Genomic DNA, 15,619 nt, shown 5'->3' with positions numbered 1-15,619 from the left:
GCCATTTTGCTCAGGAGTATAGGGGCAAGTGAGTTGATGTAAAATCCCCTTTTTATTAAGTTCAGACCAGAACTTATTTGAAGCATATACTCGTCCATTATTAGAACGAATATTACGGACAACAGTGTTATACTAGGTTTTGATCATTTGAAGAAACTGGGTGAATAAAAGAAACACATCAGATTTCTTTTTCAATAAATAAACCCAAGTAGAACGAGAATAATCATCAATAAATGTCACATAATATCGATGTCCAGAGAAAGTAGTAACTGGGGAAGGGCCCTCGACATTAGAATGAATAAGATCAAACATACTAGGAGCACTACTCATATGAGAAATATAGCTAGTTCTAGTATGTTTAGAAAGCTCACAAACTTCACATTGAAACTTATGGTCCTTACATGCTTTATTTAACGAAGGAAACAATAGACATAGATATTGAAAGTTTACATGCCCCAAACGTGCATGCCACAGACTAAAAGTGCGAAAAGAAACATCATAAACACTAGAAGTAGGTAGGACAGAAGCTTGAAGACTCGTTCCTGGTGGTTCCCCAAAGTAGTAAAGCCCATCACGCTCATAACCCCTGCCAAAAATCCTCTTCGAACAAAGGTTCTGCAACAAACAGTGATCTGGTAAGAATATAACTGCACATTGGAGGTTTTTTGCAAACCGGCTAACAGATAAAAGGTTAAAGGCAAATTTAGGTACATAAAGGACAGATGAAAGAGTAACATCAGGAGACAGATAAACAACACCCTTACTGTGAATGTAAGATGTAGAGCCATCCGCAAGATACACAGATTGGGTAATATTTATGATATTAGAAGAAAAAACTGATAACTCACCAGTCATGTGATCATTGGCTCCAAAATCCAGAACCCAAATGGGCTGCTTGGCCTTAACATGAAATGCAGTAGGAGTACCTGTAGCAATAGTTGCAGTGGGAGCAGTTGAAGGAGCACTAACTCTAGAAGCAAGGGAGCCAAGCTGGTCCTGGATATGCCCAATCTGAGACTGAAGCTGGCTCAGTCCAGGAAATACAGTAGATCCACCGGTAGTAACAGGAGTTTCTGCAACAGCCGCAGTACGAGAAGAACCAGTTCCAGATAAACGGTTCCTAGAAAATTTTTGCTTCAGTTTAGGATGAAATTTGAAGCAACGAGCCTTAACATGTCCAACCCTTCCACAATGGTGACAAATAATCTGACCTCTAGAAGTTCGTGATCCAAAGTTGGCTGCAAAAGCCGTACTATCCCCAACAGGCTCAGACACTGGTACAAGAATAATTGAGGGCTGAATTAAACGGTGCCTGCGTGCTTCACCATTAACAGTAGTAAAGGCTTCCAACAGGGATGGCATTGGTGATGCATTCAAGATCTGAGATTTTAGTGGTTCAAATTTTGGGCGTAATCCCATCAAAAACTGACAGGTATGCTGACGATCAAGACGTTTGACAAGAAGAGAGGCTGCCTTAGAAGGAAATTCACTGAGAGGCTCATATTGAGCTAGTTCCTTCCAACGAGATCTCAAATACCCAAAATAATCAGTTACAGACAAATTCAGACCTTCCTGTGAGGCCTTAGCAATACCTTGATATAATTCAAAAATACGAGCATTGTTCTTAGAATGAGCATACATTTGATTCAAAGCAGTCCACAAGTCATTAACAGAGTTATAAAACATGAATATATTATAAATGCGTTCCTCCATAGAATTAAACATCCATCTTAAAATAGTGCAATTGTCTATATCCCACTGAGCATATTTAGGATCTTTAATATCTGGCCTCTTTTCAGTACCCAAAATCTACCCTGATTTGCCTTTTCCACCAACATAGAGGCGGAGGGAACGAGCCCAGGATGCAAAATTACGACCATTTAACAGCACACTAGTAACTCGTTGAGCCGGTGTGTGTTGCGCCGAAAAGAGAGTTTCTTTATTATTACTTGATTCAGCCATAACAATAAATAGATCAATTCAACAGATTACCAATAATTTCAAATAAAGGAGGAATAAACCTGATTTTGATCAAACCAAGAAGCCGGAGACACGGCGGTTTGATTCGAAAATGCTGCCGAATATCCCGACAGCCCCAAAAAATTACAAACACATCTTTTGACCCTTAGTGCATGAAAAGACTAAGGGAATACCCCTACAGGGGTTGAACCTAGAGAAGATTGACTCCCCCTAGGACTGTCGCAACAGCGACCTGAAAAAGAGAGAAGGTCTGTGAAAAAAAATAAAATAGGGAAGGGGCTGTAATGAAATAGAGAGAGATATTAAAAGAGGCGGTGAAAGAGAGAGAGATGAAGGAGGCGTAGGTTTGAGGCTCTGATACCAAAAAGTAACTTGGTAAAATTGGCGTATTCAATTTGAGAGCCTGACTATCATTATATACAAGCGGAAAATTACAAATATGGAAAATAGAATAAAATCAAATCAAAATAAAAGGAATAAAATCAAATCAAATCAAATCAGAATAAAAATAAAATCCCTAAAAATTAGCCTATATTGAAGACCCAATAAATCTGGCAGAATCGTTGAGTCAACTTATAGATAAGATTTCCAACACAAACAAACAAAAAAATCTTACTAATTAACATCCCCACTTTCCATTCATTAGTGGTTTGGGTAATAGACCAGCTTCGGTTTGACAAATAAATATGAGTCACAAAGGAGTGTTCTGAAATATAAAAGCAGAGATGATTAAAAGGCATAACTTACTACGAGTGAACACACACATCACAAGATCTTCTAGTTAAATTCAAAAGACTAACATCTAACAACTGCCACACACTAGCGCAACAGTCCTCTATTTGTAACAACTTCAATTGAATAACATAACAACCATACATCAATCGTAAAACATTTGGAATCCCTAATAACACAAATCAAATCTACATCAATAAATTATCTATATTTATTTAGTCAATAGAAATTACCCTAAAAGAGGGCTGAAAGTCGGCCGGAGCACCACCCTTTTCGCCACCAAACTCATCGGGAGGGCCCCCTCGAGGACCCTCACGGTATCCATCCCGGTCATCAAACCTCGGCCTATCACCTTCAAACCGCGGTGGGCCACTGTAAAATCTACAAAATTAATCACATTTTTACCAAAAATCAAAACTTTGAGAGAAAATTCATAAAACCCATTATGGAAAATGCAATGCGGATGCTGAATTACCGTGGGCGATCGTCGGGTGGGCCGCCCATGGGCCGACCAGTGGGCCTTGCCGACTTCTTCAAAGTGGCGGGAACAATCTCCGATGGAAGATTGAGGTAAAAACATATAGCATATTCTTAATTATGAAGTTATAAACAATAAGTAGAGTGCGATCATGCAGCCCCTGGTTTTGAAAAAGGAGAGAGATATGGTATGTGTATATATATATATATAATGAGATGGATATTTAAAAGGAGTGGAATATAAAAAAAAATGAGTAATGATACTTGTATTGATTTGTTGCACCGAATATTTCTGATTGGTTATTTATGTATAGTATATGTAAGTGGAGGGTTCATTTTTTTATTTATGCAATTTATTGTAATGAATTGTTAGACCTATTTCTTTTAATCGATTCATTTATAAACAATCTCCGATGGAAGATTAAGGTAAAAAAAATAAATCATATTCTTAATTATGAAGTTATAAATAATAAGTAGAGTGCGATCATGCAGCCCCTTGTTTTGAAAAAGGAGATAGATATGGTGTGTATGTGTGTGTGTGTGTGTGTGTATATATATATATAATGAGATGGATATTTAACAGGAGTGGAATATAAAGAAAAGAGTAATGATATTTGCACCGATTTGTTGCACCGAATTGTTGCACCAAATATTTCTGATTGATTATTTATGCATAGTACATGTAAGTGGAGGGTCTACTTTTTTATTTATGCGATTTGTTGTAATGAATTGCCAGACCTATTTATTTTAATTGATCCATTTATGCATAAATAAATAAGTGAGACCCTCCACTTACATGTACTATGCATAAATAATTAATTAGAAACATTCGGTGCAATAAATCGATGCAAGTATCATTACTCGAAAAAAAATTTAGAAATATTTGGTATAATAATTCGATGCAATAAATCAGTGTAAATATCATTACTCGAAAAAAAAAATATAGAGATGGGTGGATTGGACTCGTTACTCTTTAGAAGGAGAGAATTAAAAATTGGTGAAAAAAAATTAAAAGGTGGCAGCTTTACATATACAAGATTGTCAAATAATGACAAGTATAAAATATTATATTTAGAGCATTGCTATTGTAAGAGTCACATAATTCCTATATTTAGGAATTTGGGGGAGAGAATTAATTAAGAAAGAATCATTTGCAAGTAAGGAAACAAATTAAGTTTTTTTCTCTCTCTTTTCACGTTCTCTCTTTCTCTCTCTTGGTTAACCCTCAACCAATTTGACGTAAAATTTTTGTGATGAGGTTATTCTAAAATTCAAAAACGCAAACATATAAAAAAATATAAAAAAAAAAAATCTCAAATAGAATGAAATAGTGTCACGAACATAATAAATGAAATTTAACTTACTAGAACCCCGTATGTCACCTTTGAGGGTTAACCCATTGAGAGAAAGAGACAGATTAGTTGAGGGTATTAACCAATGACTCAACCAATGAGAGAAAAAGAGAACGTGGAGAGAAGAGAGAGAAAAAAGCTTGATTTGTTTCTTTAATTGCGAATGATTCTTTTTTAATTAATTGTCTCTCCCAAACTCTTAAAAATAGAAATTGTATGGCTTATAAGCTCCGAATTTTGTAAACTTTTTGCGATAGCGCTCTCTCATAATAACACTACTCGTATATTTATTACATTTACAAACATACTTGTACTAAATGATTTTTTTTATTAAAGGCATTGTAAATGTACTAGTGACACCAAATAAAGGAATGACTACTTTAATCCACTTCATTTTTATAAATTAATTGAACTATCCTAAAAGGGAACACAAAATCATATGATCTGTATGAGGTACTGTTTTTGTATTATTAAAGCACATTTAAAAGGGTATGGTGTTATCATCAAGAGTAAAAACTTATAATATGTATACTTGCATATATAACTTATATATATATGTGTGTGTGAGAGAGTTTTTATTCCACAAATCTCAAACAGTACTGATTTGATCCCAAGAATAATATTATTTGAAAAAAATCAAGTTATTCTCGAGTTAAGTTGAAATAGGGTTTGCTTAAATGCGTGTTCAGTTCGAACTTTCTAACGAGTTTAAAAATTTGAGTGCAGACTACACACTCGACTTGTCATTATTTAAGAAATTCGTTTAAAGTTAATTTGAACTCGTGTTCAATATTATATTCATGAACTTATTCAATCAACTCTCCACAATCTTATATTCGTGATAATGTTCAAGAGTCTATATTTATGAACATGTACGAGCCTACAATTTAGTTATTAGTGTGATTAAGAGTCAAACCTAATAATATTTGGAATCAATTCTAACCCCAAAAATCGAGTTTGTACTTGCTTCTTTATTACTAATTAGGGCCTGTTTACTAACAGGAATGATTCCTGATTTCTACTGTCAATTCTTAAATTTAAAAAGTAAAAGTAAAAATCATGTTTAATAAAATACTTTCACTTTTTTATTTTAAGAAAGTACTTTCTAATTTTATGAAGAGAATGGAAAGTTCTCACTTTAAATACACTATCCACATAAATTACTTCCTGGACTGTAGCACTAAAAAAAAAAAAGTGTCTAACCATCTCTCACCACCACCTCCTCCACCCACCTCCTCCCCACCATGGTCATTGCCACTGCCACCTCCTCCCACCATAGCCACAACCACAACCATTTCTCTCCTCTCTCGTACACATCAAAAGGCATCAACAATATATCCAAATCAACTTCAACTAGTCGCAAAAAAAAAAAAAAAAAAAAAAACCCCTCGCCGTCGACAACCACCCGCCACCATCGCCATCGCCGACAATATAACATTCAGTTGATTGAGACTTCGAGAGTTGCAGGGAGTGTTCGCACCTTATAATAGCTGAGGCTCTAGGGTTTTGTTCTCTATTCCATGTTTGAATTCGATGTCTTCAGTCTTCTTTCTTCTTCTGAATCTCTGTGTTTTAATTCGTATGATCTGTGATTTATACATATATATACATGTATAGATGTATAAGCGTATGCCTAATATTGCAATTCCTTGATTGTATGCCAAATATCTGAGTGGATCAAGGGATCTATCGTTAGGCTATAATATATATATATATATATATATATATATATGTGGCTCCCTTTAGCTCCGACTATTCTTTCATCTGAAAATAGGATTTCTCGGTGACAAGGCAGATACATCTATTTGTATACATCTGCTGAAATTTGTGCTTGCTTAGTTCGCCATTGAGGAAGCCAAACAATACCCAGACACCTTTTTCAGGGAGAGAAAGATGACTAAGAAACAAAAATAAAATTATAATTTATTAAACTTACTTTCTATTTTTATCCTTTAAAAATATTAAAAATAGAAAAAATTATTGAACATAATTTTACTTTTTATTTCATTTGAAAAAAATAAAAATATAATTTTACTTTTAAAGAAAAAATAAAAATAAGAAAATGAAAGCGGCAATAGACGGGCCCTTAAATGAGCACATATCGAATTTTAAATGAATCAATTTCAAATGATTCATTTGCTGTCCTAATTTTTAATACCAACATATTTATAAAAAAAAAAAAAAAAAAAAAAGAGGCGTAAATCTAGTATGTGATGGTTTATTTTATCTCTTAGAAGATCTCATATGGTATTTTTATTTTTTAAATTCACAATTACAATTATGAATTTTGTAAGTGACAAATGCACTCGGCGTTTAATATGAAATGATTTTAAAAAGAACTGTGTCCAGGTTTGAAGTTTGAACAACTGGACTCTAAACAGTGTCCCTTCGCTTATTCTCGTGCTCCGTATCAACTTCAAAAAAAAAAAAATGAGGTTGAATTTTCTTTGTACGGAAAAACTAAAGCATTGCAAATTCCCCCAAAAAAACAAAAGGGTAAAGCATTTTGGACTTCTATCTTATCCCTCTAGATTCCAACATGTTCAAGTGAATTTTCTCCGATTCTAACACAATCCCTCGCCCCATGGAAGGTATTGCCTCTAATCTAGTTTTCAAATTTTGGGTTTAGTTTCAGTTTCAATAGAACCAGTTCACCCAAAGTCAAGCAGACTATGTGTTTGTATATGTGTCTGTGTGTAGTAGAATTGATTCAATTGCTGGGCTTTGATTCTTTTTATTGTTCTTCCAAAATCATTGTTTGCTGCACCAGCAAAAACTGTTAATACAGTTGATGATCCATCATCAGCACGCTTCACATGGAGGGTTGACAACTTTTCCACGCTGAATACACAGAAGCTATACTCTGAAAGTTTTTCATCTCTACCCTCTTTCTAGATTTTGATTTTGATCCTTATGTTTGATTTTTAAGTTTTTTTTTTTTTTTTGGTCTGGGAAAGGCGGTTGCTTATATTTCCGAAGGGGAACAATGTGGACCATTTATCGATCTATTTAGATTCTGCAAGTTCAGTAACTTTGCCATCTGGGTGGAGCAAATTCGCGCAATTCAGCTTATCTGTAATCAATCAAATTGATAACAATTCCACAAAGAAGCAAGGTGTGTGTTTTGCAGTTTAATTTGCAAGTATCTATATATCTTGTACTATATAGTGCTGATCTCTTCCTTCCCGTGGAACAAGAAAATTCATCCGCACTTTTTATAGATTGAATTTGCAAGTTCTTTATCTCATTTGTCTCCCTTTAATTCTAAGTTCTGATTCTTACAAAACTCCCACAAACTATTCACCAAATCCTTTTAGCAATTTCGTAATAAATCATAGTCCTAGTCATACATACGTCAACCTATTCACACCAGGAATATCAAACTAATGACATATAAAACATCGACTCAAAAAATAAAAATAAAAGTTATTTTCTCTGCACAACACTTCACCCCATAAATTTCAATGGATTAAAATCTATTTTTTCTAATTGTCTTTTCTAATTATTTGTTTGAGAAACATGATTTTCAAAGGTGAAGAGGTTTAAATTTTTTTGGAATAATTACCTTTTATTGTTGTAATTAGTGGTATTGGTAAATATTGAATTTAGAAACTAAAATAGTATCAGTGGTTTTGTATTAAAAGGAAATGATATAAGTGGATTTCTATAATGACAGTTGCATTAGATCTAATGGTCACTATAGAAAGTGCAAATGAATTTTCTTGCACCTTAAGGCACGTGACACACATGACTTGCCCAATTTGAAAATGCCTAAACTACCCTTGACAGTTAAACCCATTATTATATATACATATACACTATCTATCTATCTACGTGAAAATCCCCAATTTATGTTGAACAACAAATCTTTAAGAATCACAATTTATGTTCAACAACAAATCTTAAGAATTATTCAACTTGTGTTCTCTTTCTCTATATATCTCTATCTGTGTATATATATATATATATATCGGTAAATGCTCACTTGGTAATTGGCATATTAATCATCCATTATTTGTCCTCAATCCATCTTCCACAATTTGTTCATGGGAATCAATTATCTTATTTATTTGACTGGGCATTAGTTCATTTGTTATCTTGCTTCTCAATTCTCATTTACGCTTGTTTTATCTATGACAATGGATTACTAATTATGTAATCCCCAAAGAGATAGCCTCACAGAAAGGGCAAAAAAAAAAAATCATATAGACAAGTGAGTGAGGACAAAGAGTTTCTTTTTTTGGGAGAAGAGTGTAATTTGAAATTGCATCTGTGAAGGAAGAGAACAGATGCGGACCATGTCCATACCAAAGGAGCCGGAGCACCTCATGAAGCAAAGAGGGCAATTCGTACTAGGCAAGTAGGGTACCGAGTAAACTCGCTTGCTGTAACTCAAGCTCATTAAGCTGCAGACCGCGATCCATCTCGACGATAAGCGCAAGACGACGATGAGGAACGTCGTGCCGGCGAATCGGCGATCCAGGCACCCTTTTCTATGCTCTTCATCAGGCGCATCGTTGCGCAGGCAGTGTTCGACGTTTGTTTGCTTGCCTCGGTACTCGATTGAGGACTGTGAGATAGCACTTAAAACCCTAGATAGGATCCCTTTGCTGTCGCTGTTGTTATATCTGACTGAGGGAATCGTTTTCCACCCCTTGGATGCCATCTGTGTGAGAGAGAGATGGGGAAGAATTGTTTGGTGCCATAAATTGATGTAAGGGTTGGTTTGGTCACTTTGGTGCCAGTTTTTGTGTAAGGATAAGGTAAGTATGTGTGCTGTCGTTTTTCTATTGGCTATTGGAAATTTCCTTGTCACGTCAACATATTAATTCCCATTAACACAAAAACGTCGCCCTTACACTAAAGGGCTTAAAGGTAATTTTATTTTTTTATTAACGGCTGGTTGACGGGTTGCACTGGAATGCAACATTTTTATAGTTCAGGGTTACTTTTAATTTAGTGGGTTTTTTTGCAATTGGGTCATAGTTCAAGGGGGTTTACTGCACTTAACCCATATATATATATGTACGCATAGGCTTATATGTTGTGTGGAAATATATTATTTATCTTTGCAGAATTTGTGCATTCTATTGGTATTATGATTCTAATATGTGTTTTACTACTCTTAATTATATGTTCATTTTAATTTACAATTATTGAATGCCACAGGTGTGGAACTTGGAACTTAGCATAAGTTTTAATTAGAAAAGATGTGGTGAATTGATTTTTTCTTTCCTCGTGATGGTGAAGGATTGACTAAGTAATTAAATAAGGTGAACCTCTACTTTAGTAATTGGTCATGATGTACTAAATAATTAAATGATAATTATCTCTACATACCACCTGATTGTTACTGTTACTGAGTTCGATACTGTCACCTATTCATCAACCTTCTCCGCGATGGATACGTCTCCACGACCATTTTTCCAACAACGCTGACTAAGTTCTCAATTGATCTAATCTGAAATTTTCCTGTTCTATCAGCTTACACTGATACCAAAGGCTCCTCTCCCTTACCAGTGGTAGAAGGCCAAACACGATACTCAACATTCATCCTAAAGAAGGAGAAGAAATAAGTCAGAATAAGCATCATTAGTTACAGTCAATTAACTGCCACTCAGACAGTAAGAATCTCAATCCTGCAGCCTTTCTTAGAAGTGGTTAATGTGTAAATTGTCTGTAATGAAATGCAATCACATGTTGAATGGCATGGAAATATATCCTTAGTTTTATAATTTTCAGGCTAGAATTTGCCCAAATGTAAGGCATATTGGAGACAAAACTGATTTTGTTGATGCATTGACTGTATTCACTGGAGATACTATATGTTTTTTGTTTTGGTGTTGAAAAATATAAACATTTAATTTTCTTTAAATGCTTATCAGATTGATATGGCATAATACTTCACTGGATAATCGACCCTAAAATAGATTGATTCTGATAATGTTAAACGGATAAATTTTTCATGCAAATTATATCTTTACTTCTTTGTATGTATTGGCTGAGCCGCATATATGATAAGGAGGCATTGTCCCCCACCACCAACAAAACAAAGTTTTCAGTGCCATCTTTTAAAAGAAATTAAGGTGGCCCCTGCAAAGTTTTATCTCCAATCCTAAATTCAATTTCTTTTCCATCCTTTACTTGGCACTCCATTTTCAAAACCATACCTCTACTAGTCTATAATCTATATGTCTTATATACTGAAACTATAGGTGTGTGCCTAGTTGTTGAGGTTCACTGTACTTCTAGTTGTAGCCTACAGCCTTTGACCTTTTTGTGTTATATTTTGTGATAATTGTGACTGTTTCCATTATGCAGACTTTAAACACCGGTTCAATGCACGAGAAAGAGATTGGGGTGGGCTTGAATTAGTGCCTCTAAATCTATAGCATCAATACACATAAACATGCATCAATAACACAAAATCTAGAGATAAGCACATGAACATCTATTCTAACATACATAGACATATGGATAGAATAAAATGATCAATTGAAAGCATTTAACCACATAAATTATTGAACAATCAAGATCTATATATATCAAAGTGTCAAAACTTTAATTACAACACTAATTCCTCAATAATACACAAGTTTAAGATATAGAAAGCATGTTTGGGGCTAACTCTAGCCCCAAGAGGATGTCTAGCCACTCATGGTGATGTTGCTCCAACCCTCAAGGGCTAACTCCATGGAAGAAATCTGCTCCTTGTTGATGAAGAACTTCAATGGTGTCTCTAACCTCCTCCTCCTCTAAGCTTGCTCTCCAAGAGATGATATGATATGATATTAGCTCTTTTTGTAAAAAGCAATCCCTATCCTTATATAGGTAGGTCAAATGACACCAAAAAATGAGCTGGGGTCGTGCACACAATATTCCCCAATGATTGGATAAAGGACAACTTTCAATGAGCTGGAAATTTAACTTTTTCGCACTGGAGGAAGTTCGATCGATCGAACCTTGGACTTGGATCGATCAAACATGGCTGAGATCTATCGAACTTAGGCTGGATCGATCTTCATTGGTGGCGCTTTTTGGATAAAGACAAATCTGAGATATTTTAAATATATTTTTGGGAGAAGGACAAAAGTGGTTGGTAGGGTGGTACAACTAGATAAGATCAATCATTTTGATAAGAATAAAGTAGTTCGATCGATCGAAGAATGGTATTGGATCGATCGAACTTTTGAGATCTCTGAAAATGTCATTATGGCTCTGATCCATCTTGAAGTGCTGAGATCGATCATGTTGGATCGATTGAACTTTGATCTGAGATCGATCGAAGATGTTGATTTCCACCTTTTTCTTCCTTTTGCTTCCACTTGGCTCCTTTCTTTGATTCATCCCAGAATTGCTTCAATTAAGCTCTTATTTGGCTGAGTTAGCTTATTTTCGGAATAAGTGCCAGAAAATGGAAATAATACGAAATCAATCTAAAACGGTAAAGTAAAATAGATAACGGTACTAGAATGCCTAAGCTTAAGGGGTTTAAATACGCATTTTTCAGTGCTCATCACACCCCCAAACTTAAATATTGCTAGTCTCTAGCAATGAACTAAAAAGTAAAGGAATGAAATGAACAACTATACAAGTATGAATCTAGAAAATAATAAATGGATAACGCTACTTTCGTAGGGAACACGATTGCACTTAGCACATGCAACAAGCCTTTTAAACCCCTAGGTTACCCCTAGTGGACGAGTGAAGTCTCGTAAGGGTTTCCAGAAATGGTACCCACAAACATTAAGCTCATTCTTTCAAAAGAGGTACCAATATTGCAAACAAGCATTGGGAGAAAACTACCTCAAGTATGCAATTTTTCAAACATTTCTAAGCAATCTCCCAAAATCTCAACATCAAGCAAGCAAGTATGGTCCTCCACACATCAAGAAAATGATCATGCAAATCAAAACAACTCTAGAATCCTTTTTGAGTGGACCGGCATCAAATGTGTTACTATCTAACCCAACTAAAGAATTAATCATATCCTTACCCTCAAACTAGCACACAAATCTAGTACCGATCATCAAGACAAAAAGTGGACCTTTTATTAAAGCTTTATTCATCTAGGTGCGCTTATTCTTTTCACTCGATTTTTATTTTTATTTTTTATTTTTATTTTTATTTTTTTTATTTTTATAGGATCAAAGATGGAAGCATAGTGCAATGTGTTGATCTCTTAAGCTTTCTAGTGATTCATGAGGTTGAACGTTAGGTCAATGACTCCCAAATCAGACGGCTTTAGGGCATTAGGTGTTTAAACACCCCTACGGACTTACAAGCTCAAATTAACTAGGCTACAAATCAAGACAACCTTCATCTAATCATTTCCCACTTCTCACGATTTTAGAGAAGTCCTCACTTTTTATTGCTTTTGCTTTTGCTCATTTTTTTTTTTTTTTTGAATAAACAAGTTCAGTTATTAACCTAGAGTTTGGGCCCTCCACCTTTCGGCGCGAGAAGTTCAGTGCTTGATGAGGCTAGAATCCCGGCTACTTATTGAAAAGGGTTGTTATCCACCTTTATCAAAAATAAAAGCTTTCAATGCACTACTAGCTCAATTGTGATATAACCAATTCAATAATCAACGAAGCATGTACCCCATAAATGAATGCTAGTGTGCGCCGGTGCTAGTGTAGAATCCTAGAATGAATCTCAAAACAATCCAAAATCAAGATGATGTGGACTACAAGTGTAAGTAAGATATCAATCTATCGAAAAATTTACTCCTAAATGGCTTCCACAAGGCATACAAGGAGTATTGGACTCTCAAGTCAAGCAATTTTTAAATTTTAAGCAATATAGTCCTCAAAAGATCAAAATCATCGCTAGATATGGACCAATCATAGAAAAATCTCTCAAGAACACAAGTCATGCTCAAAATCTTGAAATTTAAAGCTAACATTTCAAAACACCATTCCCCTCAAACTTAAATGGCACAATGTCCTCAATGTGCAAGAGAACAAATGAAAGAGTATACCAGTGCAACTAAGGCATATAATGATTGGGACTGAAGTATCCAAAGTGGGTGGCATGGCCCCCCCAAATTTGGGATGAACTGTGGGCCTGAAAAGATGGCACTTGGATAAACTCATCAGGTAAAAAAATGGGATAATCAGTGCATAGTGGACATGCAAGTGTAAATGTGATAAACAGATAAAGAGATGAGAGAGGTATAAGGGTGGTCCTAAAAATCTGGTAGCACTCTCTCACTGAAGTCACTGTGATGCACCTGATGGAGTCAAACATACAGATATGAGAATATAATATATGACATCCGTAATAAAAGCATGCATAAATAGAAAATAAAGTACTGAAACATCAAAAGATCTAAGCCGACAGACCGGCTGTAAAAATAATAGTACTATACAGTGACAAAAATAAAGCATCAATAGTAAAGAAGGATCATGAAAAGATAGAAGAAATTGGAATCTCAGGAAGATGAGGCAGGACGGGCAGGTCGAGCTCCGCGGATATCTCTGGATAGATCTCGAAACATAGTCACGACATCCGTACAGAAGGTAGCAAAATCAGCTCTGTGGGCCGTAAGATTAGCTCGTGTAGCAACAACAGCATCCTCAAGAGTCTGTAGGCGTACTCCAAAGCCGGGGGTTTGATCTGGAGCCTCAGGTATAGAAGAGTCAGAAGAACGAAAATCCTGAGTCTGCTCCTGCTCGTGAATGGGTGACCCAGCTAGAGAGTACTGCTCTGTGTCATCTGCAGGTCGCTCCAAATTAATATCTATATGCTCGGCAGCTGGACTGACTGGTACATCGTCCGCTGCGGGATCTGTTGCTGCTGCCTCTACTTTCTCAGCCTCTAGCTCCTCTGCAGCCACTACTGCGTGGTCCTGCAGTCTAGTAATGATGGCATTGTAGCTCTTGTCCCAGTCCTTCTTCAAGAAATGACAGGAACCTCTCTCAGGGTGCTCCTGAGGATGAATAGGGTAGTGCTGGTCGATCAGAATCTGGGTGATGAGGTGGCCAAAAGGGAGAGACTTAGCCCGTCTGGGCTTCTCCTTGTTGATATACTCGTCAAATAGCTTCTTCATCACGCTCCAGATGAGCGCGAGAATAGATACGCAGTGGCCTGTGTAGAATGCGTAGAGGGCTGTCAGATAGTCTCCTCTCCGCTGGATCTTGTGCTCGGCCATATAAATATTCCGAAAGAGAACGGAATCGAAGAACCATAGGTCATCTGGAAGGAATGTGCGGGTGGCGAAAGTCTCGCCATCGGCATGGTGACCTGTAAGAAATACTGCCATGTCGGCATAGGAAGGCCTGTATAGCCTCGAATATAACTCCTGTAGCTCCGGAGGGCATCTGTGTGGACAATGGCAAGAACGGGCTAGCGAGTCCACAGTGATAGTGATCTGATGGCCATCTATGGTAGTGACCAGCTCTGTTGTGGTACACGGGGATGGTTAGAGGTTTTGGAAGAACAACCGTACCAGCCGCGGGTAAACTGGCTCTGTAACTAGGGCAAGAATAGCTGCAAGGCCCCTCTGAATAATGTCATGGTAAGCTGATCGGGTCAGCACTGATCTGGAAAAAAAGTCTGTGTCGAACACCGACTCATGGTCTACTGCCATATGTACATATCTAGGCGCGAACCTATCACGCTCCTGAGCTGGTTGAGTTGGCTGGCGTGGTGGAGATGGTACTGGTGAATGCTCAGCTTCAGCATGTGGTGGAGATGGTGATGGTGTAAATGCAGGCTAAGCTGCAGAGGTGGATGGAATATGAGCATCCTCAGCCTCATGAGCAGGTGACTGAGGTGGAGTAGGCTGTACTGGCTCCTCCTATGCATGAGAAGGCTCTGCTGGCTCCTCTATCCGTGGTCTGATATATCTCTGAGGCCCGTGTTGCCTTTTGGCAACAGTCTTGCACTCAGTCATAGCCTGAAAAATAATTTAAAAACTTGCAAGGGGAGTTAGTACCAGAATTAAAAATTGAAAGCACAAAATAGAAACATGCATGTCAAATAAGATAGCCAAAATATATAGATGACATGAATCTATGCAAGTGACAAGATATGAAACATGCTAAACAATGTAAATATGAAATGCATCCAAT

At 36.5% G+C, this 15,619-nt stretch overlaps 1 protein-coding gene across 1 annotated transcript in view; it reads right to left on the bottom strand.

Annotated features, from left to right (window-relative positions):
- Positions 1-3,280, bottom strand: part of LOC132314890 (small ribosomal subunit protein eS10z-like) — a 67,132-nt gene extending 63,852 nt beyond the window's left edge. Inside the window, exon 1 of the mRNA XM_059813666.1 lies at positions 3,188-3,280. Coding sequence (XP_059669649.1) covers positions 3,188-3,216 — 29 coding nt within the window. The 5' untranslated portion in view covers positions 3,217-3,280. The remainder of the gene's footprint in view (positions 1-3,187) is intronic.
- Positions 3,281-15,619: the final 12,339 nt, after the last annotated feature.

Source organism: Cornus florida, unplaced genomic scaffold (genome assembly GCF_030987335.1).
Source record: "Cornus florida cultivar Cherokee Brave unplaced genomic scaffold, ASM3098733v1 CherokeeBrave_3.0.0_Hap2_Chr06, whole genome shotgun sequence".
NCBI lineage: Eukaryota > Viridiplantae > Streptophyta > Magnoliopsida > Cornales > Cornaceae > Cornus > Cornus florida.
Note: the sequence above shows the minus strand (reverse complement) of the source record. Positions and strands in the feature narration are given on the sequence as shown.